This window comes from Lutjanus erythropterus, chromosome 18 (genome assembly GCF_056507025.1).
Source record: "Lutjanus erythropterus isolate fLutEry1 chromosome 18, fLutEry1.hap2, whole genome shotgun sequence".
Classification (NCBI taxonomy): Eukaryota; Metazoa; Chordata; class Actinopteri; order Lutjaniformes; family Lutjanidae; genus Lutjanus; species Lutjanus erythropterus.
The window spans coordinates 15,762,074-15,786,181 of record NC_139334.1 but is presented as its reverse complement, the minus strand read 5'-3'; the positions used below and the strand labels follow the sequence as shown (position 1 = coordinate 15,786,181).

The 24,108-nt window shown below is 41.9% G+C and overlaps 1 protein-coding gene across 1 annotated transcript in view; it reads left to right on the top strand.

The window, feature by feature from the left end:
* The window catches only part of luzp1 (leucine zipper protein 1), a 62,447-nt gene extending 38,848 nt beyond the window's left edge, over positions 1–23,599 (top strand). The window contains exons 3-8 of the mRNA XM_084742596.1: positions 5,453–5,806; positions 6,377–8,654; positions 9,624–10,216; positions 10,356–10,535; positions 19,885–20,157; positions 21,374–23,599. Coding sequence (XP_084598722.1) covers positions 5,675–5,806; positions 6,377–8,654; positions 9,624–10,216; positions 10,356–10,535; positions 19,885–20,127 — 3,426 coding nt within the window. The 5' untranslated portion in view covers positions 5,453–5,674 and the 3' untranslated portion in view covers positions 20,128–20,157; positions 21,374–23,599. The remainder of the gene's footprint in view (positions 1–5,452; positions 5,807–6,376; positions 8,655–9,623; positions 10,217–10,355; positions 10,536–19,884; positions 20,158–21,373) is intronic.
* Positions 23,600–24,108: the final 509 nt, after the last annotated feature.

The following is a 24,108-nucleotide window of genomic DNA, read 5'->3' as shown; positions in this document are numbered from 1 at the left end:
TGCATACAGTACTAATAAGCAAAATTTCAATTAATTAAATTACCACAAACTAATTGCCACATGTTGAATCTGGAGTTATCAGGATGTCTGAGGTTCTGGGGCCCCAGGATAGTTGCCTGCTTTGACTGGATGGTAATCTAACCATGTGTTATATCCTTGTGTTACTTCCCCATGATTTCCCCTTCTGCTACTGGTATTGTTTCTGGATCTACCTTGCTTTCTTCACCCTCCTCCTCTGTCAGTTCACCCAGAAACTGTCTTCACTCTCTAACCACACAGCCTCAAAGACTTATTCAGGTAGAGGTCTTTTCAAGCTAACTGTACTCTGGCAGCCGACACTCTCGCTGCTGATCAACAGTCTTATTGCCCTGCTTCTCATAACTGCGGTGGTAAGAGTGTAGAAGTTATCGTAAGGTCAAGTACGGAACTTCCTGTCCAGATTTGAGGAAGTGGAGGTGCCAGAGTCAAACAGTGTAGTCAGCCAGGGCTTGGTTGAAGCTGTTTTCTGGTTCTTTTTAATGTATATGAGTCTCTGAGTTTTGTTACGGATGCTATATAAGCTTAGATGATAACCTTCTCTCAGACAGGGGTCACATAGTCAGAATATTCACGCAGGTTTACCACACAGTTAGGACAATGCAGCCATGGCAAAGACAATTGTAGGAAGCTGTTAAGAAAGCAATCCCTGGAATTTCTGGACTCCAAATTGTCCTGATCCATCTAATGCTCAGGAGTAGACTAAAGCAAAACCTTAGCAACATTTTATATACTCACTGGGCCCTGGGCATAAAACCCAGACAATGCCCTGGTTTGGATTGGGCTTGGGAGAGCCTGTCAGTGGCCTGGTTAAGAGCAGACAAGGCAGCGTGAGGTACTGGCAGTGCCCTGGTTAGTCTGTCATTAGGAATGTTTTTGCATAAAAGGGGTCAGTTTCCCTGCCTCGCAGCTCCTACCCCCCTCCAGGTTTTCCATGATTATCAAACAACGCACAGAACAGGGCAATGAAACCTCAGTTTGAGTTCAGAATACTTCTTTGCTTCCTTTTCCATGTTTTCAAACCCTTCTCTTCGCCAAACAGCTCCACACCTTTTGTTTTTCTTGCCACAGTCTGTAACAGAGGTGTGGACTATAGTCACTTGACTTGGAATCAAGTCAGACTCCAGTCACGAAATTGCAACTTGACAAAATCAAAAAAGACTTGGACTTTTACACCAATGAATGATGACCACACTAAAATGACAGACAGAGATGAAGTGGCAGAAAGAATGGTAAGTCAGGTCTGTTGTTAAAATGGCATTACATTTCGTGAAGAGTGCATTATAACTTGTTTATGACTCTTGACTTGAGACTTGTAAGGCAGTGACTTGGTCCCACCTCTGACGAATAATAATCGGAGAACATCTTCCTGATTCATATGTGTCCAAGTGTGGAAAACCAAAGGAAGACAGTCAAATCAGGGTTTGTGAGTACTTATCTATGTGGGTCATGGTCCTAAATGGCAGAAATCCAGATGTCCTGCACTCCTCCATCATTTCTTCACCTCTAATCTCTTGCCCTTCCCTTTCCCTCTACCGCCTTGCATCTTCTCCTTTCTTCTCTCCTCCTTTCTATCTCACCCATCGCGCTTCTAATTCCCTCCTGTCTTGTCCTGAATGTAGCTAATGAGGCCCCAACCCTGCGATAAGTGAATCAGGTATGTTGATTGGTTTGGCAGAGGCGGGCCCTTGCCAGAGTCGCTTTGCACGCACCGCCGCCCCTTAAAAGCGCCCCCTTGGCCGTGCTGGTGTGCGTGTCTAAGAGAGATGGAGGGGAGAGATGAGGGAGGGAGGTAGAGAGCTGGCAAAGAAATAAAGGGAGAATGAAAGGAGAGGTAGGCAGCCTGCCAAGACAGGAGTAGCTGGACCTAGCGAAACACCATTATTAACCAGGACAAGGCTCAACCAGAGCTGCTCTCTAAGTTGTTGAAATGGGAAAAAATCATGTAAGAGCTGAAAACCCAACCCTAAGATAATCAGGAATATAAAATAATAAAGACTGAATGTGAGAGATGTTTCATTATTTAGCAGATCAGGATAGTAGGATCACCAAATTACAAACCTTGATTCCTAAGAAGTTGTGCAAAAAAATAAGAAAAAACAGAATGCACTGATTTGCAAATACTTGTCAACTTTATTTAATTGAACACAGTACAAAGACAAGATATTTCATGTTCAAACTTTCAAACTGTTTTTTTTTGTAAATATACACTCATTCTGCAGCACATTTCAAACAAGATGGGACGGGGCAATAAAAGGCTCGGAAAGTTGTGGCATGCTCACAAACACCTCTTTGGAACATTTCAGAAAAAGGTTAATTGGTAACTTGATAGTATCATGATTGGGTATTAAGGGGGAATCCTCGAAAGGCTCAGTCGTGCAAAAGCAGGGAAAAGGTGAGGTTCAACATTTTGTGGAAAACTGCATGGACAGTTTAAAAATTACGTTTCTCAGTGAACATTTCTCAATAAACCACTGCAAGGAATTTAGGGATTTCACCATCTACAATCCATAAAATCATTAAAATACTCAGAGAATCAATCAGCAAGGCTGAAAACCAACATTGAATGCCTGTGACCTGTGCCACCTCAGGCAGTGCTGCCTTAAAAGCACTACATGGGCCTGAGAAGACTTTGGAAAACCTTTGTTGGTAAACAGAGTTTGTTGCCATATCTACAAATGCAAGTTAAGACTCTACCATGCAAAGTGAAAGCCATACATCAACAACATCCAGAAATGCTGCTGACTTCACTAGGGATGAGCTCATCTGAGATGAACTGATATAAACTGAAAAACTGTTCTGTGGTCTGACGAGTCTACATTTCAAATTGTTTTTGATGTTGTGTCCTTTGGGCCAACAAGGAGAAGGGCCAGACAGATTGTGGTATGGAGGTGTCTAACTACCCATGGCACAGCTGACTATCACATCTGTGAAGGCTGCATTAATGCTTAGGGTTTGGAGCATTATAGGCTGCCATCCAGAAAATACCCTTTTCAGAGACATCAGTTGAATATATGTTGAAAAGTTTTTGCCAAATGTCACATTTACATTTCACACAAGATCCCAGCTTTTTTGGAATTTAGTTTTACATAACTTTCACTTTTTTGTAGTTTTGGTATCTCTTTCGGTGGTTACAATTTGCCTGACGTGCATAGTGCCATGTGAAGAGCTGTCATGAAGAGTTGAACCAGTGAGCGCTCTCTGCTTTTAATGGATATGTGGGAATTTTTCGCAGTATTTTTTATTGCACTAGAACAGGATCAGTCAAGACAGGTTTGGATCACTGCGACCACCTCGAGACAACAAAGAAAAATTGGTCTACAACTCGCTTAACAAGCCACAGCTGCGCAAAGCTAATGCAACACAAAATGACTTTATTGACTAAGGTGTTTTGGCATTCAAGTGGACAGCTAGGCTAGCAGTTTTCTCTCCAACATTTTCTTCCATTTGTCTTTTTTTCCTTCTCCTTCTTCAGCCCATGTACGTTCCAGTATTCCCTTCAAGTCTTGCACTCCACTGAGAAGATTAGCAAACCACTAGACCTCATCAAAGTAAAGAATAATTAAAACTCTACAGCTAAATGCTTTGAATTCACATTGTGCTTTGTCATAAAGTAATCGTTGCCATATTGACTTTCAAAGCTTATTGCTTTGGTTTAATGTTCAACAAGATATTTAATGAATTGTGGGAAGAGTGGTGTGGGCTTTTTACACCAAATGAAACGATAGAAAATATATGAAACTATGCTGGAGTAAACCATAATGGCAAGTTATACCTTGTTGTATACCATGTACGCACACAGATAAAAAGAATGAGCAAATTTATTGCATTGGTTGATGTTTTTACAGCAGTAAAAGTTGTTTAATGTAAAGGAGAACTACAGTAGTCTTTGAATAAAGTGGTTTGTAGCTTCAGAAAGGCAATCTTTGAACATAACAGTGTGGACGAGGGGAAAGAGGAGGCATGGAGCTGGCTGTCAGGGGGTCGATAAGTGATGATGTGTGCAGATGTTATGTCCTACCCTCAGGTCGATTTTTTTTTCCTTGCGGTCCAGTGGGGGAAGCTTGGCAGAATGACGGGGGGAAGGGGAGTAATAGGATTTAGAAAGGGAAGGAAAACCTGCTACCTGAATCATGCATGAGATAGAAGCTGTTCGATTTATAGAGGTCGTGCTGACAGGCGCTCTGTAGTGTGCTAATGATCTCTGTTCTCATCACATAGAGCCATGCTAGGCCCACAGATTGGTACTACCGCATTGTAATGGCTACAGAAACATACATAAAGGCATAATGTAATTATACTGACTAACAAGGCAAAGGACAACACAGCTTCAGCTTCCACGTTAGTAATTATGGGGTTTCTTAAATGTCTGATGAGAGCCAGTTTATTTCCCCAAGTGACCATGAATGGTGTGGTGTTGTGACGGGACTGTGATGTAGCAGTTGCCACGGTGACCGCCGCGTATGTGTGCAGATGGGGGTATGCGAAGGAGGCCGGTGTTATTGAGATGTGCTGTTGTCAGCAGAAGCAGGCAGGCAAGAACAAATCGATACTGGATACAGCAGCAGGGAGCTGACAAAGTGCATGTATGTATGTGTTTGTGTGTGTGTGTCCAAGCCTGTGCAGGCGTGTTGAAACCACCATGCTCACACACACACAAGTAAGCAGTGCCACCCGCATCTCCTTTAAAGGACAGGCAAGGTGAAATACATGGTGGTTCATTGTCAAAAAGGAAGAGAGGTGCAGTTTGTATATTATGGTACACTTGATTGTCATGGTGATGAAGGGTGCCTTTGCCACAAATAATGTAATGAAAGGATGTCAGTAGAGCTGCAACAATTAATCGATTTATTATTTTACTATTTTGATAATCGATTAATCTTTTTGAATTATTTCATAAGAAAAAGTGTCCAAAGTCTCTGATTTCAGCTACTTTAATATGAATATTGTCTGTTTTCTTTTGTCCCGTAATGACAGTAAACTGAATATCTTTGGTTTTTGGACAAAACATGACATTTGAGGACATCGCCTTAGGCTTTGGGAAACTGATCGACATTTTTCACCATGTTGTGGCAATTTATGGACAAAAAAAGATTGATTTAGAAAATATTTGACAGATTCATTAATACTGGAAGTAATTAGCTGCAGCCCTTGATGTCAGCTAACTTCATGGTGATTCAGAAACTAATTCCTGGTCATATTTGTAATTTATAAAATGTTCTGCATTGACAATTTTGTCCAAGTGTGTGTTTTATTGTACGTGCATTGGTGCCTCATTGAGTCTTGTCCGATGGTTTGTATCACAGCAATTAGTGTGTCCTTTTCCTCATTTACCAAGCTACCTTTTAAGGATGCAGATGACTGTCATTGACAAATTATGGATGACTAAGTGTTATTTCCTCTCTCCCTCCTACAGATGACAGATTCGTCTTCTAAACACCACTCTGAGGGAACGTCAAAGTCTTAAAGCGACAGTCACAAAAACAAAGACAAACCGCAGAGAGAAAAGAGGATTTCCCCAAGAACCCAAGGGACCTAAGGGATATTACTACCACACAAATGTGGACCTCCCAAAACGTCATCAAATAATCTGAACAACAAAACAATCAACAGATATAAGACGAAGGATTTTGTAGCCATGTCTGACCATAAAGACATGACACATCGCCACCTGCGGCACAAGCTACAGAGTCTCGGCCGAAGACTCGATGAACTGGAAGATACAACCAACAAGCTGCAGAAAGCTGAAGACGAGCTGCTTGACCTGCAGGTCAGTATTGCTTGACCTTTGCCAGTGAGTTTGTTTGTGTGTGCATTTCAGAAGCAATGAGTGGAAGGAGGTGGAACAGAAAGTAGGGATGCACGTTGTTGGATTTTTGCTGACATCCGATTTTCCAACTCATTTTGGCTGATTGCTGATGCAGATATATGCACATATTTTCTTCCACCTAACTGCAGAGAACATCAGAACATCAGCTTTTTCCTGTAGTGGAATTGACATAGTGTTATTCTTACTTTTATTGTGATGGCCCAGACATAAAATACAGTGCTTTTCTGAATGCTTGTTCTGTATTCTTCACAAATTCATCATACTGCTCGTGGATGATGACTCTCAAAATGACACCTCCTTGCATGACCAGCACTGGGCAATTATTGCAAATAGCAACTTTGCTATCAGTTTTAGACACTTAAAAACTCCACTCTGCAGACAAACTATTGTCTTGTGTGCATCATTTTAAAGCCTTTATTTGCCAAAACCAATGACATGCCAGTACTGTTGTGTATCTAACAGAAATGCATTGCATGAAAAGATTAATGACTGGTTCTCTGTCTTCTACAGGACAAAATCATCCAGGCTGAAGGCAGCAACTCATCCCTGCTTGGTGATGTGGAGGTCCTGAGAAAATGTCTCTTAAAGATCCAGGGTAAGGATGAGGAGGTACGCAAAGCTGAGGACCTCTGCCGCACAGTTAGAGAGAAACTGGAAGAGGAAGAAAGCCTTACAAAGGACCTGAGGGCCGAGATTGAACGTCTACAACGGAGGATGGCTGAACTGGAAAAACTGGAAGAAGCTTTTGGGAAAAGCAAGTCTGAGTGCAGCCAGCTCTGCCTGAGCCTCAATGAGGAGAAGAACCTGACTAAGAAGCTCTCGTCTGAGTTGGAAGCCCTCAAAGCACGTTTAAAGGAGGTGGAGGGGTCTGAAACCAAGCTGGAAAGAGCAGAGCAGGCTTTGGCTATGGAGCTTGACAAACTCAAAGGATTCACCCAGACCTTTGTTAGCGAGCGTAAAAGGCTACTCGAAAAACAGCGAGAGGATGAGAAGATCATTCTAAAGCTGACAGAAAAATTGGAGCACCAGAAGAACCGCCTTGGTATGTCGGCTGACCCTGGTCGTGCTGATTTCATTAGGTCACGAATTGAGGATGAACTTTCATCCACAGGGCTCCTCACCAGTAAACTGACAGGGCGCAAGAAGAGCCTCGACTACTTGAAGATGACTGATGACAACATCGGTCTTGTGAACAAATCTGAGAATGAGAAGAACAGTGGGATTGAGGGCTCGCAGGAGGAGGACAACAAAGTAAAGGAGCTGACACAGGAAGTAGAGAGGCTGAAGAACCGACTTAAACAGCTAGAGATAGTGGAGGAGGATCTAAAGAGCTCAGAGTCCAAAAATGGCGAACTTCACGAGAAGTTCCAGATGGAAAGAAACCGGGCTCGCCAACTAAGTGAGCAGGTGGAACAGCTCAGGACACAGCTGTGTGGAAAAGGTGGAATTGGAAGGAATGGAACCAGTAATGTGGATAAACACGGCAATGGAAGCACTAACATTTGCCCTAACAGTCCCGCTAAGGTTCTGGAGAACGGCAAAGCTGAAAATGAAGAGATTCTTGTGAAGGGAGGTTTCAGACAAGAGAAGCCCAAATATAGGAGTGCTGCAACTGTCTCAGAACCGAGTTCCCCCAAACACAGGAACAGGGAGCTTTCCCCTCAGCATAAGAGAGAGACCAAGCTGAGGAGCAAAGAGCTGAGCCACTCAGAAGAGAGCTCTCCGAAGTCTGTGAGGAGAGCTCTCAGTCCTGCTCACAAGAGACGGACACCCAAAACCCCAACTACTGCAATGTCATCTGATAACGGATTAAGAGATACAGGACGAGGAACTGAGGAAAAGACAAGAGGAACACCTCTCAGCTCTGTCAACACGCCTTCTAGTGATGTTAAAAAAGCATCTGTCCTTAGTCGCTACCCTCCAGCAGCCAATGACCAGAAGCCACTAAGGACAACGCACAAACAGACTGATGGGGAGACTAAAAAGAGCCGAGTAGAAAAATTCTCAAAACTGTACGTTGGTAGTGATAGCGAATCAAACAACTCTGATGTAGTGCCTGAAAGTTCCAGTAACATCAACAGTATTGCCGCTTTAGAGAAGGACACAGCATCTGCCTCAGATCATGAATCAACGGATCAAGTTCAGGAATCTGTCTCTGTATCTGTCGCCTCAACCCTGTCCAAAGCCAATGGATCCTACACAGCCTACAGATCCAAGGTCACTCCACTGCTGTCCAATGACCAGGGATCAGAGGGTCATTCATCTGCCTCCGAAACAGAATCTACTGGTTCAAGGCCCTCCGAACCAGAGCCTGTAACTGAGACGACTACTTCAACTGTAAGCAGTAGGACTGCAGCCTCAAGATATCCTAGATACTCCCATGTCCATGACTCACATTCTGAAGGTTCTTCAACCAGGAGCTCGTTTGATGAGGAGCTTCACAGCAGAACTGAGGGAGGCCAGCAGGGGCCCACGCACACTGCATCAGGGATCGAGATCCAGCGAGTGTGCAGCCCACGCGAGGCGCTCAGGTCGAAAGCTGTCATCAAGCCCGCGATTGTGGAGATCGACAGGAAGGAAGTGATGATTTCAGAGCCTTTGTCTACAAATGGCAAACCCAAAATCTCCACCAAACCCATCGTGACCACCACTAGTAAAATGACCAGTAGTATAACGATCTACCCCAATGACCCAAGCTCCTCCAGAACCAGCAGTCGCAGCAGCAGTGTGTCCAGTGAACCCTTACCAGTCAAAGAACGCCACACCTCCACCAGTAACATCCTCATAGGTAAGTCCTAATATTCAAAAAACAGTTCCATTTCAGTGAACACTGCTATTTTACACAAACAATCTGTAACAATAACAAAATAAAATGTTCCAGTAATGACAGTTACTCACATAAGGAAGAACTTAACATCACTGTAATGCAATGTGACCATTCAAACACTACCAGCTGAAGCTCTGTTTTCAGAAATCTGGCCTTGGCATGGTGCAAGCCAACATGTTCGACACTTCTGAACAGATCATTTTGGAAAAGGAGTTACATTTACAGTACATTTACCAAGCAGTAAAATTGCATATTAACTGGAAGTGCATTGCATCTGATTTTCAAACTTCCTTTTGCTGTAGAGTTGTAATTTCTCTTCTTTTTTTTTTTATTAATTTGCAAGTTTAAAAAAAGTTTGCATGAAAGTTAAAGATAATCAAAACAGCAAAATTTAATTCAAAGTTAAAATGAAAAATTCCTCTTTAACCCTTCTATATTGTGCACCTATTTAACAGCATATGTCAAAAATCAGTTTGTTCTTATATTATATCCCACCAACCTATCCTGTTTTACTCTGTCGTGATATGGAAGCTAGATACCTTCCGCTGTTTCATCGGGGCTGTAAATTGGATGAACAAGCCATTGTAGGTCTGTGAGGCTGAACGTGTTAAATACTCATGTTAGCACACTAGTGTTCACACTGATATTTAGCAGGTATAATATTTATCATGTTCACATCTTACTTTTGCATGTTAATACAAACATGTAATTGCTAACCTCAGGAGTATTTCACACAAAGTACTGTCCTTAGTTTTTCTGGTTTTTGGCCATAATCTAATTATCTTTTGTTAAATAGGCGCACTCCATAACCAGGGATGTGATCAAAAGGGGTTAAAAAGGCATTTTTCATTTCATATCAACTTTAATAAATTCTATATCAATTAAATGTTTTGCTTAGAAAATACTTTATATATTTTTCCTCATTCCCAGGCCCCAGCAGTGAGCACCATGGCAGCATCTCCGTCCCGTACGAGATCTCCATTCCCAAAAGCGAGATCACCTTGCGGCCGTGCCAGGACCTTGACTGTGGGGTGGACGACCACAGTGATTCCTCATCAAGGTCCAAACTCCACAACGCTTCCAGAGTGGAGACCACCACTAGCCACCTGTGCTGCCAACGCAGCAACTACAGCCTCCAGTCCCCGGACACGACCTCCGCAGACTTTAACGACACAGAGTCAGGCTTCGAAAGCAGCAGCAGCAGTAGCACCACCACGGTCACCAGCTGGAGACGCCAAAGACAAAGCCAGCACTCCGCAGAAGACAGTTTACCAGACATGAAGAATGTGACTGTTAGAAGCACCTGGAGGAACCGGGGCGCCACGCCTGTGGATGAGACGGGCCAGGGGAGAGGGGGTACAAGGACGATGACTGATGGTGGGTCAGAGGATGAAGCAGAAGCTGCGACAACATGGAGGGCTTACCGGGCAACCACCTTTGACGCAGAAGAAACGATAAACAGCGGAGCAGGAGCTGGTGGGAATGCTGAGGCCCAGAAGGGAGTCAAGCCGTCCCCTGCAGAGGTGAGATGATGAATAAATGTATGAGAATTAATACATTCCTTACACAAACAGAAGAATAAATTAGAAGATTAATTAGAGGATAGGAGTGAACGACTTAACACCTGCATAATGTAGCTCTATTTGTTACTTCCTGCCCCAGGTGTACATGCGTAGGATCAACAGTGTGGTTACTAACACCAGAGAAGTTGAGGAACCAGGGCTTCGCCGAGCCAAATGCTCACAGTCTCCCACCGCAGAGCCAGGAGGTGTGGGAAGGGTCATACCCCACGCACCTGTTACCTCTCAGTCCTGGGGCCGATCGTACACACAGCAACCACAGGTAGGACCAACAACTTGCTGCTCTCATGTGTGTTTTAGTATTTTTTAGTGTTTTTACAGTATGGAAGGACGAGTATACTTACTAATAACAGTAAATACACAGTAATATGTGTAAATATAATGAGAGAAAAATATATATCAATAAAAATAACACAGTAAGTAACAAAATAAATTTAAAAAACACAAATGGCTTTGGCATACCCTATAGATGGATATATATTACATTGGGTTTTGGGAAACACTGATTTACATTTTTCACCATTTTCTGACATTTTATTGAGATAAACATAAACATAAGAAGAGATATATATTCTATAGAATATATATGTGTGTAATACACAATATAAATAATGTACTATAATAAACTACAGATACACGTGATGGTTTTGTTTTAAGTTACTGAAGCAGCAGAGTTGAGTTTAGTTCAGACAGAAACTGTTTTTGCTGAGACCTCTGAGAGTCACGTTGAAGCATATTTTTATAGGGTTTTGTTTCCAATGAAAGTCAAATGTATTACCTGTGTGTCATAGGAGACAGCTTCATACTAAATCACTTACAACTTCTTGGAAAAGTGGTCCCTGTGTCTTGTGCCCATAAATTTCTACAATAAGACAACACCTGAGCTGTTAGTGAAGAATGTAGCTTTTAAATAAACCTGCATTGCTATACAGGTGAAGGTATTATTTGCAGCACTCTGCAAATAGTTTTGTCTTGAAGATAAAAGTCCAGAAAAGTACAACCGCAGGGCTGAGCTCCCGGTGTGTCCACTTTGCATGAGAGCTCAGCTTGTATTTTTCCCTGACGCCAGGCTGTGCGACTTCAAGCTTAGCACAGCACTTCTGTAGGCCCCACTCCTGCTGCCCCAGTAAGCACAAAAGAGAAAAGGGTGGGACAAAAAAAAGAGGGTGGATGGAAATGAAAAAGACCTCAACAGGGGGAAAAGAAGGTTAGGAAACCTCAAGGAGAAGAAAATAGCTTTTTTTGTATTAAAATGTGCCTCCACATTACAATCTGTGCCCCTGCCAGGCTGCACTGCTATTCTCTGCAAACATTACTGAAAATAAGTGTTTAAATATTCACCTCCACATAATTTGTTTGTGATCCACAGACTTGCTTTTTTGCGCATACTCTATATTATTATGAGATATTTTCACTTCAACCTGACACATTATGGAACCACATTGTAAACAACAAATTTCTGTCCAAGATGTGAGATTATGTGCACATAACTGCACTTAAATTAATCAAGTGTAAGGGTTTATACAAGTCATCAGAAATATGAGGTGAGAACTACTAGAGAATTAAGTTGACTATATCTATGAGTATATAATATATTGTCAAATGACGGTAGTGGTGCTTATAGAGTGGGCTCCATGGCTACAATAACATGTCAGTCTGTCAGTTTGACAAACTAGGTTGGACTAGAGGCCTTTGGGTAAGATCTGTTTTTTCCCCTATAAATAAAGTGGACGTTGCCAAGGAGACAGACACACACATGCAAAGTGTCTGCTGTCTCATCCATCATCTTAGGTCACATTTGCGATCTACAGCAAAAAGGAATTTGGAGTTAAATTGTTTTTGTTCTGCATTCATACAGCTCACAGATCTCTGCTGTAGAAGATAATTCTAAATTATTTTTTTGGTTTCACACACTGTACAAAGCACGAGTAGATCCTGTGGTGTACCACAGTGTTGTTTTTGTAGCTGTACCCCTTAAGTGATAATTTAAGGGATCTTCTTTTAGAAATAATGTATCGAAGGGTTATTGAACAGGTCAGGACCAGGACCTCAGGAGGTTACAGGATCCTGGTTGGGTTCCGCACCAAAGTCATGCAGTGTTGTAATTACTGTGAACAGTTTTTTGCTTCACGGGTTCTCTTCCTCTGAGAACTGTCACTAAGGCTGGGTGCAGACTCTTGGTACAGAACATTGTGTCAGAAAACTGTCAAGTGGAAAACTCACACTGACCAATAAACCATTTTTTTTATTGTCATTGTGATTTGAACATGTGCAAAAAATTAATAGCAAAATGATACCTTTGCCTCAGTGAGTAAGAAAAGTCCTTTTATTTCCATGCAGCATGCATTCACACTCAGTATGCAAACATGTGATGTATCAGATGGGCCATGCATTCAGACCATTTGGCCAATCAGATGAAGACCCAGCATGCCGCTTGTTACTCAGATTGATTGTTGGTGAGGTTAGCATGCACGAATGGCTGAGGAAGTAGAGATGAGCAAGCAAAATGTGGTTTGTGAAGACCTTGTGGCGAAAAGGAACAGCACCTCTGCTGTTTTAGAAATATTTTGGATTCAGGAGAGACGATGTGTTACAAACACAGTTACTGTGCAAAATAGAGGAATCAAGCTGACACTCACACTTCAGTATTTGTTAATTTATCACAAGTCATATCATCTTCGCAGTATTGAACGTTATTGCAGATTTTCCTCATATTCTGCAGACCTAGTGCCAAAAAGCTAACATTGAATGTCTGCCCAGATTTGTTCCTTGTTCTTTGACCAGTGCTTAGTTTAATTCAAAACAGGTTTCTACTGTTTAATTTACACAAACTTCTGGCACAAGTGCCACTTGTGTTCTTGAATTGTGCGTATAAAAACTCTGGCTGGTTTGTTAAATGAGTTAAGCACAACTAAGTTATTGGCTATTGGTGGCCAGGTAGCTCAGTAGGTGGAGTGTGCACCCTGTGTACTGAGGCTGTGAATCCTTCGCAGCAGCCGTGGGTTTGACTCCCACCTGCGGCCCTTTGCTGCATGGCATTCCCCACTCGCTCCCCTTCCCTTTCCTGTCATATCTTCAGCTGTCCTTTCAAATAAAAGCATAAGAAACTTGAGAAAATTGAGAAAAGTATATTGTATTGGTATGAAAAAAATCAAATGACTGTCAGCCATACTTTTGACAGTGTAATATTGAGTTGCACAGCCTGTACAGTCTTAGGTCATAACCACAATCATCACACGTGTTTAATTATGCTGTTTGATGTGAAATATCATATGCATACACACCGACAGGCTCCAGTCACAGAAAAGACAATGAAGATAAGATCTCAAAACCTTCAGCCAGACCAGCCATTGCATCTAAACATAGTAACAAACATGGCCTGTAATTTCCTGCAGGGCCCCTCCCTCTCATTAGCCTCAATGAGCTCTGTGTAACATTGAGCTTTGACCCTTGACGCCCCCTTCTATAACGATGTAGGCTGGTAGAAGGATCATTAAGAGGACAGCCACCTTTGTTTTGTCTCAGCATCCGCCCTTCACCTTCTCTCGCTTCCATCCCCCAACTGAATTTGTCATCCAAGCCCTGACATGAACAAGGTGGCTTCAAGTCAGTTGTTTGAGGATTTCTGTCAGGGTCAGTGCCCACGTCAGTTCTGCGTTGACCCCAACTCTGCATTTTTAGGACAGCAACCATTTATTATGTTCTTGATTCAGTTCATAAGTCTCTGCTCTCGTCTTCCTGACCCCGTCCTGCATCACTCAACCTTGATGGCCTGGTCATCGTACAGCGCTGAAACTAAGCCCTGCCTGTGATGTGGTAAATCAGCACTGCTGATGAGCTGTCCTTTTTGTTGTCACACACTTTTTTTTTTTTTTTTTGTCAGATGTGCACTTCACTATGGGAATTTCCCGAATCCGCTTGGTTGACTCTGCGGTACGACAAAACCTTGTTCATCCCGATATTTGATGCATGAACTGGTCACTCCATTTGGATAGCAATTATGATCGAAATTGCTACAGTGCAATAAAAACATACTTCAATTCATAATTGGGCTTTGAAGCATGTCTTGGAGCACAGCCGATCATCTTTGGTTTGGATTTCCAGAACATTTCAGTGGTCTGAACGCCGTCCATTCCCAAGAGGTTTGGATAAATACAGCTGTAGTTAGGACAGTGGGAAGCTGGGATTAGTTTGTGATTGCAGTGTCAAAGGTTGATAGAAGAGGTTTGTGTTATTACAAGTTTGTAGATGGAAGCAGATGGTTTGATGGAAGAGGAATGCAGCCAGTCATCATTAACTGAAGTCCCACTGATCTTTGTACTCGTCTAGTCCTCTTCTATCTTTGACTAAACTTTGATCCCTTAAAGTTGCAGTGTGCATGTAAATAGCAGCTGTTTTTTTTCTGTGATGATATGATGTATTGTTTTAGACATTTACTCCTCCTAAATTCTCTTTGAACATAATAAGATTGGTTGAAAAATGGGTATTTTTGTCAGAGATTAAAATCCCCTTGTCTTCATGATTTTAATTTCTTTTCATGATCATTCACATCAAAGGCTTCCCAATTCCCAGTAATGAGAGTAGAGCCGACTGAAAATCAGCTTACTGACCAGTGAGACACTAGCGATCAATAGTCATTAAGGAGGAGACAACACTCCCAATTCCTTAAAGTACCCTGCAGCGACCCGGACAAACCGATAGCTTATTGATTAGCTTTCTATTTTAAACCTCATGTATAAATTATTTGGATGTCATTTATTCAAACCTCTGTGGGACGGAGACTGACATCTTTTCATCTAGTGAAAGGTCATGGTCGTATTATCATGGTCCAAATCCATAATTAATGCTGTTAGACCTTAACTGTTTCCTGTCATTTGTATAAAATGGAGCTGTTGCCACTGTAAGCAAGGCGTTTTTTTTTTTGTGTGTGTGTGTGTATCACATTTTAACAACAAGGCAATTCAAGGTGCTTTTTATTACTTAAAAAAACATCAAGATAAAGTGTAAAAGGATCATAAAAGCAATATAAATAAAAAACAGTCTAGTGGTATAACAGTCCACCACATGGGCCCAGAATGAAAAATCTCAAAACTGATTGCTGTAACATTTTGTGCAGACATTCAGGGTGTCCAGAGTAGTGTTGTTGCAATACTGCAATTTGTCATTTCAGTACAATACCTTTAAAAATTTTTGACATTCAATATCATTTTCAGTACCATGGGGAAAAATTGATTCAATACTGTAGGCATAAAATTTTAGAGTTTCATTTAAAAAATTAGTCCTCTGAAAGCCTCCTCTCTCCTCATCTCTTCAACACGCATTTTAGAGATGGGAAGATCCTCAATGATGGTGGAGGGATAAGATTTCTGGGTCACAAGAGGAGAGAAAATGTGAGGAAGCATAAATTAGCACAATGAAAAGCACCGTTAGTCTTGTTAAGGCTCTGATAATGGACATATTGAGCAGAACAAAGAGATCATACAGGACTTGGTCTAAAACACACCTGAAGGCTAATTCTGACACAAATAAACCTCACAGGTCAGTGTGAAAATGGGGAGCACTTTCTTTCTGTAGCAGTCACTCCTCACCTCAGAGTACAGAACAGAGCAGCACTGTAGTAATACCTCTGTGCTGTAGCAGCAGGAAACCTCAGCCTGTACATGAATGAGCCGTGAACTTATGTTTGGCTGAGGACAGCGGGGCCGATATGGCCGATGAGCGAGATGCCAAAACATCCTTTGTTGAGTCAAAAACCAGTGGCAGCAAGGTAAAGTGTGGGATAAGAGCTGCTCTATTATTCACCATTCGCCTGATGTGACCCACGCAGAAGAAGCCCTGAGGAATAACAGTCTGTGCAGAAGCTGAAATTGAACAGTGGGATGTTTTTAGTAGTAGAGCATCAGAGTACAGACACCGTGCGAATGACCCATGAAAAGCAATAAAAAGAATGGCTTTTATAAATCATAACCAATAAACAGATCATCATCTGGGCAAATGAAACACAAATTTCACCTTTTCCGAAACATTTCACCTGGAGTGTTAAGAGTATTGTCTTGCTTGAGAGGTGATTTAAGAGCTTGGATTGGCAAGACAGCATCATTCCTCAAAATTGGGCGAGAGACCAAGGGCAGACAGATTTAAAGCAGGGGTATAATTTGTTCTGCAGAAGCTCTGACACGCTGTTCGTGTTATTGCTTAAATCTGCTGCTGACCTTCATTCTGTAGTAGAGAGCAGAGTCTTCTCACAGTGTCTGTTTGGTTTACAAAGTGAACTCTTTGAATCTGAATTGGCCTTTCTTAAACATAGAGTCTATTTTTTCTCATAAAACTCGAAAGTGAATCAGCTGAATGAAGGGGTTGCAGAGATTAAGTATCTGTATGTAAAGTCTAAAACACCTTTGAGGAACAGTTTAACATTTGGAAAACATCCATTTTTATTATTATTACCTGCATCTAAACTCAGAAAAACATGGAGTGGTGGCCCTCATTTACAACAATATCAAGTAACAATGATAATTCAGTTGTTGTTAGACTTAAGAAATGCAAAGTGTCTCTATACATTTTGCTTAGTTAGCGATGCACTGAACACAAACTCAGTCACTTCTAACTGATCATTAATACCCCTGATGAAAACAGTTTTAATTTATTGCTTTTGTGAAGCTTTGTGATTGCTTTTGTGAAGTGCAGAATTTTTTAAAAACTTCAATTGTATACAAAACAATCAGAAAAAATAATTTTGTGAGCTGGAGGAAGGGGGAACCATGTCTCGCGTCCGTGCTGGTACTCCTCTCTGCTTCTCCAAACTGGGGGCTAGTTGACCACCATCTACAATTAAGAGTACATCAATAAGAAACCTCATACAACTTCATTTGACATATAGAAGCTGGTGTGAGATATGTACCTAACAGCACTGCTTTTCTTACACCTTTTCTTTTTCTTATTATGTCGTATCATCATGCTGTGCTGTCAGCCATGATTTAGTGTTTCTGATTATAACAGCCTATAAAAGTGGGTTTTCCAAGCTGAAGGCGTTCTGATGTGATCTGCAGGAGCAGGTCTGTGATGGCAGCAGCAGCACTTGCTGTTCCCAGTAGATTTCCTCTGCTGTGGCACATCAACTTACTTACCAGCATTTATTACAGGCTGGCGTTCCTCTCGCCCAAATATTTTCTTAAATTAACTTTCAGCCACATGGGAAAAAAGCTCTGTGTTGGCAGTTGCTGAAGTTACTAATTTTCCTTCTACTGAGGCCACACATCTTTTAAAAGCTGTTAAGCTCTGTAGGGCATCACACTCATTGTCACTGTCAAGCTTTTCTTTTAACTTTTAGTTAATATGTGCTGAATCTTTATTGTTACGTGTATTTTCATGTTGTAGGTCTGCTACAATGTGTTGAAAATTGTACAAGCCTCCTGTTGAGCTGAGGAGGAACGCTGGACGTGCATTACATGGCAACCTCGTGAAAGCCCCCAGTCTTGCAGCCGTGGCTTACCATAGAAGGAGAATATGCCACTCTGCCGTTTCCTCCCCTCGGTGTCTAGAGCAGGAAGTGACCACACTGAACACGCCCACTTGGCAGGGTTCGCTGGTGACTGATTTCCTGTCTGTTACCCCTGGAGACCGAGAAAGGCAGTCCAGCAGGGCTCCATTAAAGCCAATTAGCGAGAATGCATTCTAAAACTGCATGAGAAGCCAACTCCAACCCACCAAATGTCACTAATTATGGTGCTTTTTTAAAGCTGAAATTACAGGAGCGGGGTGCTGTTTCTGTGTGCTTTAGGAACTGCATCGTCATCTAACTCTCGCTTTCTTCGAACAGGGTTACTGAGGTTATGAGAGGGGACGTGCCGTTATGGCCACCACAGACTAGTAACTTGGGGTTTGTTTTCTAGTCAGCCCACCAAATTATAAATCTCTCAGCTTGGGGTATGTTTGGGGTTTTTTGGTTGGGGATTTTTCCCCTGGCAGAAGTCCACATGGCAGACTCTCCTTGTCACACACCAGTTAACATAAACAGCATGTATTTAATGCCCACATTTAGTCCAAACAAAATGCCCAGAGCTCCTACACACAACTCCAGAATATGGACTTGAATAAACTGAACTCTGTTGTAATGTTTGTATTTCTAATCAAGCCAGTGCCAAACCAATCTACTTATTGAACAAGGATTTGCTACAACTGCTGATTTAGACTGTGTATCAATACTTTTTCAATACCACGTGTCGCAGTTCAGCTCATTCTTTACTATCTTGCCTAACTTGTGGCTTGCAGCTTAACAAAACCAGACTTTATCTGTACCAGAACTGTGTGCATGTTTCTTATTAAAAAAAAAGAGAAAAAAGATCATATTTCATGTGTAATCTTTTTGCCATTGTATCAAAAGAAGTATTGAGTATGAGGAGACTTACCAATAGACAAAGACTGGCAATTGCCTTAGACCCCAAGCTACCAAGGCCTCCGTAGCATGCCTCATGACGTGGTTGGGATTTTTTTTTTTTTTTTTTTTTTTTTTTTTTAATACTTTTTGCTAATTATGTCTTTCTAAAATTCCATAGTAACTAACTAACTAACTAATGACTCATGGCCAAGCCCGCTGGGTGTGTGCAGGAATCACAGACACATGCACATATTCTAGTTCTGCTGCATTACTGTGTCATCTTGGCACAAATCATTTTGTCCAGATACAATATGAGCGATGTCGCAACAGCGCTGCTTATGATTTCTCCATCTGCAGATGAGTAAATCAAGTGTCTAATATTAAGTCATAATTAACGTAATGCTCTTAAGTCATCCTTGCTTTAATATAGTTGGATGACAGTTGACTTTCTTGTAACTCCCAACGACTCCCTGTTTTCCTTCGAACCTCGTCCTTGTTGGGGATGTTCCCAGAAACAGGTTGCTGTGGATCATGTGAAAGGTGCCTCTTCTCAACCTTGTTACTTAGTCCCTCGTCCTCCCTGTTGACTGCTTTGATGTTGGGAAATAGAAACTTCAAGGATGTCACCATCGACCAGAAAAATATGTACGTAATACAGTACAGACCAGCTAAAATATTTTGGAGGTGACGCAAGCACGCAAACAAGCGACACGTCACTCATCCTGTTCACCGACACATGGAGCAGCACGAATATTCTCATTGACCCCCCCCCCCCTTCAGCTGTTTGTTCGCTCTTTTGTTCACATTGCTTCCAGTTAGGGAGGTCCACTATCACAATAAGCAGTCCATTATGCATGCTTAAAAGGAGTAAAGATACTCCTTTTTAACAGACAATACCTACTCTAGCCACAGCCTGTTCACCATGCTGCTGTCTGGCAGGAGATACAGAAGTATCCACTGATGTACCACCAGTGAGACTCCTTAATTCATCCTCCGCACTCCACCATGAATAGAAGTTTATTTTTATTGATTATTATGTATTCAAGGATTGAAAAAGGGGAAGAACAAGGGATGTGGGAGTCTGTGTTTGTTTTAGGCCCCAGAATGCCTAAATCTGCCCCTGGTATTGAGTATAATGTTTTTCTACTAATTTTGTATCTAAGTTTAAAATTTTGGCATTGTGACAACTCTAACTCAGGCTGTTAACAATAATCTTTCTTTCTGACCCTTCCAGGCTGCTGATAGCGCAGAGCTCAGTCCAAACCCGAGCCACAGCCCAGCCTCCTGGAGGCGGCAGCTACCCAGCAGTGACTCTCACCACCTGGGGAGCTCTTACGACCGGGCGTCCAAGACAGCAGGGGCCTCCTCCAGAGGGGACCTGTGGTCCAGTCGGGGTCAAGGGTCGGGGGCCAGAGCCGAGGGGAGGAGTGTAGCGGGGAGCAGACTGTGGAGTCATCGCCAGTCTGAACATCATTAGACCAGCTGGGTCTGAGCAGCAAAAGGACAGGTAGGAGAGGGCAGGATCTAGTCTTTTCTTTTCCTCTGACTCTGAAACTTTAATTAAAGGAAGCTGATGTTAATTAGCCCTGTTACAATCATGTCACATCTCCTAAGGGGGTTTCAAATCAAATTTTCAGTATTAAGCTGACCTGACACTGCTGTAGCACATCTGACACCATTGGGTTTAGTACATCCATCATGATGGCAGCAGTGTGGAGATTTAATAAGTTGTGGGACCCCAAGTGGGAAGCCCCAGTTTCACTGTAAGGAACAGTTATCATCCAGCCTGCTGAGGCATCCTTGAGTGAGGCAGTTCCAGGTGAACTGTAGCTGTTGTCAGTAATTCAAATATTTTCGTGATTCCACAACAGTCTCATAAAAAGAACTTTGTAATTTAATACTAATAAGAGGAAACTTGGAATTTTCTTGAAAGAAAAGCTCCATTTAAACCCAAGTAAATATTCATTGATTTCGGTTATTAAGTAGAGGAACCCCAAGTGGGACACCGCAGGTTCACCGCAAGTAACAGTTTGCATCCACTCAACTGAGGCACCTTTTGCTAGTAATATCTCCTGTTGCCAAGTAGTAGCAAAGGTTTGTCCTATTTACTGGGGTGGTAAACAATGTTTTCTTTGCATAAGAACCTCATTGGATGGTCATGATTGTTCCAGGTATTAGTCAAACCCTCAGGTATTACCTGGGGAATGGAGATTAAAAAAGCCTTTGATTTTGATTGCATAATGCATGAAAATATAAATTAATAGTCTGATTTTTTTAAGCTGGTTAGTGACCTTTAAGGTGTCCATAATCATTAATTTATATTTAATTTATGACCATTTATCGACTCACTGGAGGCCTCCCAGTTATCCATTTCCTCCTGATGATAGACACCTAATGGCCATTATCCCTTACTTCCATTCGTCTTCACACGTGTTGACTTATATACCAACAAATTTTACATTTTTACATGTTCAGCTGACCTGCTGTGTACTGACTGAAAGGCTCAGATGTTTGCTGGAAATTAATTGTAATAATTTTAATTGGACGTGTACCAATTGAACATCAGTTTTCACTATAATTAGTAACAAATTACCTTGTTCTTTCTGGAAAGCTTTCTTGGAAATTATTTGGACATTAGGACCAATCATGTCTCTAAAGAAGATGAATGTTGTGTTAAAAATGAAGGATTAAGTAAGATCTTTCTCTTCATTTTTTCTAAACAGCACTCCATTAATCTCTCAATGGCACAAGGAGGGCCAAACATCAGTCTCCCATCAACTAGAGGCTGCACCATCTCCAAAAGTCAACATCTACAGCTTTTATAGCAAGCAAAGAAAAGAAAAAAACAGCAGTTGCAGCCATATAGAACAACAAACCGCAGACATCCTTAACTCTGACCCTGAGTGTACGCTGAGACGTGAACGGCTCTTCCTATCCGGAACTTTCTCTGTCCCAAAAGAGGCATAAATGGAAAGACAGCGCCTGTACAGTGTTTTGGAGGTCGCCTCACCAGCCCCATGTATCCTCTTCTGCTTCTTGTGTTGGATGTATTATAGTGTAATCCCAAAAACTTGACAAGGGAGAGGCTGGCATGCTGGGGACGGCTGGAGATTTTCCTGCGTGCCAGAGAGGGTTTAAAGAGAGTTAGAGGAAGAAGGACTCAAAACATTGAGAATGCCTTTCTCAGAGGACCATTACAGTCACCTCAGTGGAGCTGGAAATGTTGAATTTCAACCATTCTTCATCACTGAACAAACTACCCAGTCTTCAGCCAACAGCAGTACAATGTTTAAAATGCATCTTCATCTCAATGCGCTGGATCTTCATGCAGACTTCTTCACAAACTAAAGGATCTTTACCTTAAATGTGACCAAAAACAGGAGGCGAATTACCATCTTTGCTTTGACTCAAACCATGATATTCACTTTTTCTTTCTGAACTCATATTTGCTTTGACTCCATATGTGCTTTTTTCTGATTTTCTCACACGTGTAAGCAAAACCATACAAACAACCAGAAAACACATGCCCGTTTTAAAGTTTTGGTTTATTTTTAACCCGTGTCACCACGTTCCAGCATGCAGCCTCAGACTGGATTTAATTTGGGATCTTCAATGTTGAGCAAACATTTGCATGTTTCTAAGTAATAACTGAAGAGCACTTAAAAGATTGTAACTCAGCATGCACTCTGCTTAAAGGATTGCTGGTTTGCTGCATTTTAAGGAGCATACACGCACACACACATATTCTGACAGACCGGGACCTTATTTATGCTTTTTACCATTTTCACCACTTATTTTGACTCTTTGTAATTCGCTTCCTGTTCTGCATTATCCTTTTCCCTTTCTGCTCAACCATGTCAAGACAAAAAATCGTAGTTTGCACGCAATGAAATGCAACGCACATGTAGAGAAAAAGGAATAATTGGGGGGGGGCATTGTTTATAACCTCAAACCATGCTACAATTTCCATGGTGCTTTGTCTTACAGCTGTTGCAATTGTCCTCATTCGTGTATTTTGAGAGAGAGCCATAGCAAAATGGAGTTTTAACTGAACATTGGACTTTGGATTACCAGCAAACTTGGCCTGGCAGGACGGACATGTTTTCAGTGCTGCTGTAAATACTGTGTACACGCCAGCCAGTCATAGGAAGACACAAGACTTCTACCCACAAGGAACTGAAAGTCCAGCTTGTGTGTGTGACTGGGTTCGCCGTGCGAATCGTCCCAGCTTATCTCCATTTCTTATTTCTATAGAGGTGTATTATTTTGTTACATCATAAAATATCAACTTGTGGTTGGTATGTTGGAGCAATCTCTCATTGGCGGGGGCCACTGCTGCAATGGGGGTGCCATAGAAAACGATTTCTAGTAGTGGCCAGTAATAAAATATTTTCATGTAGGTAAATGGTGCATATCTATGACAGAAACCTCAGTGACATTGTCAAACTTTTCTGTAACGTGTGTCGACAGGCTCCTGCTGGATTTAAGATCTGAAACATGAGATTCATTGCAGTTCAACAAAAGCTATGAATGTTGCTATTGAATGCAGCTGAGAATGACCAATTGCTTGATGGCTTGATGCACCGATCCAACACGACTGCATTCTTTGTCATGTAACCATTACTGTGACGACTCGGGACACGTCAGATCTGTTGAAGAACTTGAAGGACTTTTAAAGCCCGGTCTCCGTCTGGTTCCTCTGCTGTTATGGATTTCAATGCTGCGTCGAGTCAGACCCCACTGGGGGATGGCCTGTTTCAGTCTGTTTCTGTATTCTACCAGCCGTCATCTAGCTGTAATATTTATTAGTCTCCATATGTGTATACAGGTTCTTTTATTGTGAAGAGGTCTGCCTGGTGGCAGGAGCCCTGTCTGTCGCCGCTTTGTCACTTTACTGTTTATGCAAGCAGGAGATTATATGCAACCAATAAATTGTCCCCCTCATGCAATGTCTGTAACTACGTCAGTTGTCATGCTGTACATGCAGGTCAGAGGTGATGACTGTCCACACTAACATGTTGGTTTACCCTCAGAATGTTCATTTCCATTAGTTTTACCCTTTGTTAGAAACATCTACAGTATGTTCATCTGTGCCTTGAGATACAGTAGTAGAGGTAGATTGTTCCAACAAATTCAGACTTGTGCAGATATTACATGCAATACTAATTGTGAGGTTCTTTTTTTAACTCTATATTTTTTACATTCAGAGGATTGTTGTATGGAACGTTGTAAAAGTATTTTGGTTTAAGCGTAAAAAGAGGTTCTCTGAGGGAACTCCTCCCTGAGGGATGTCAAAACAAGGTTCCCTGAGAAAAAGCTATTTTTTTCTAACCTAACTTCAAAGTATCCTTTTAAAGAATATAGACCGCACCGCCCAAAAAGCTATGTCCTTTGGATTTGTCTGTCAGAGTCGCAGGGTGCAGAGCAGCCTCGGAAAGGATTGCTATGCGGCCTCTTC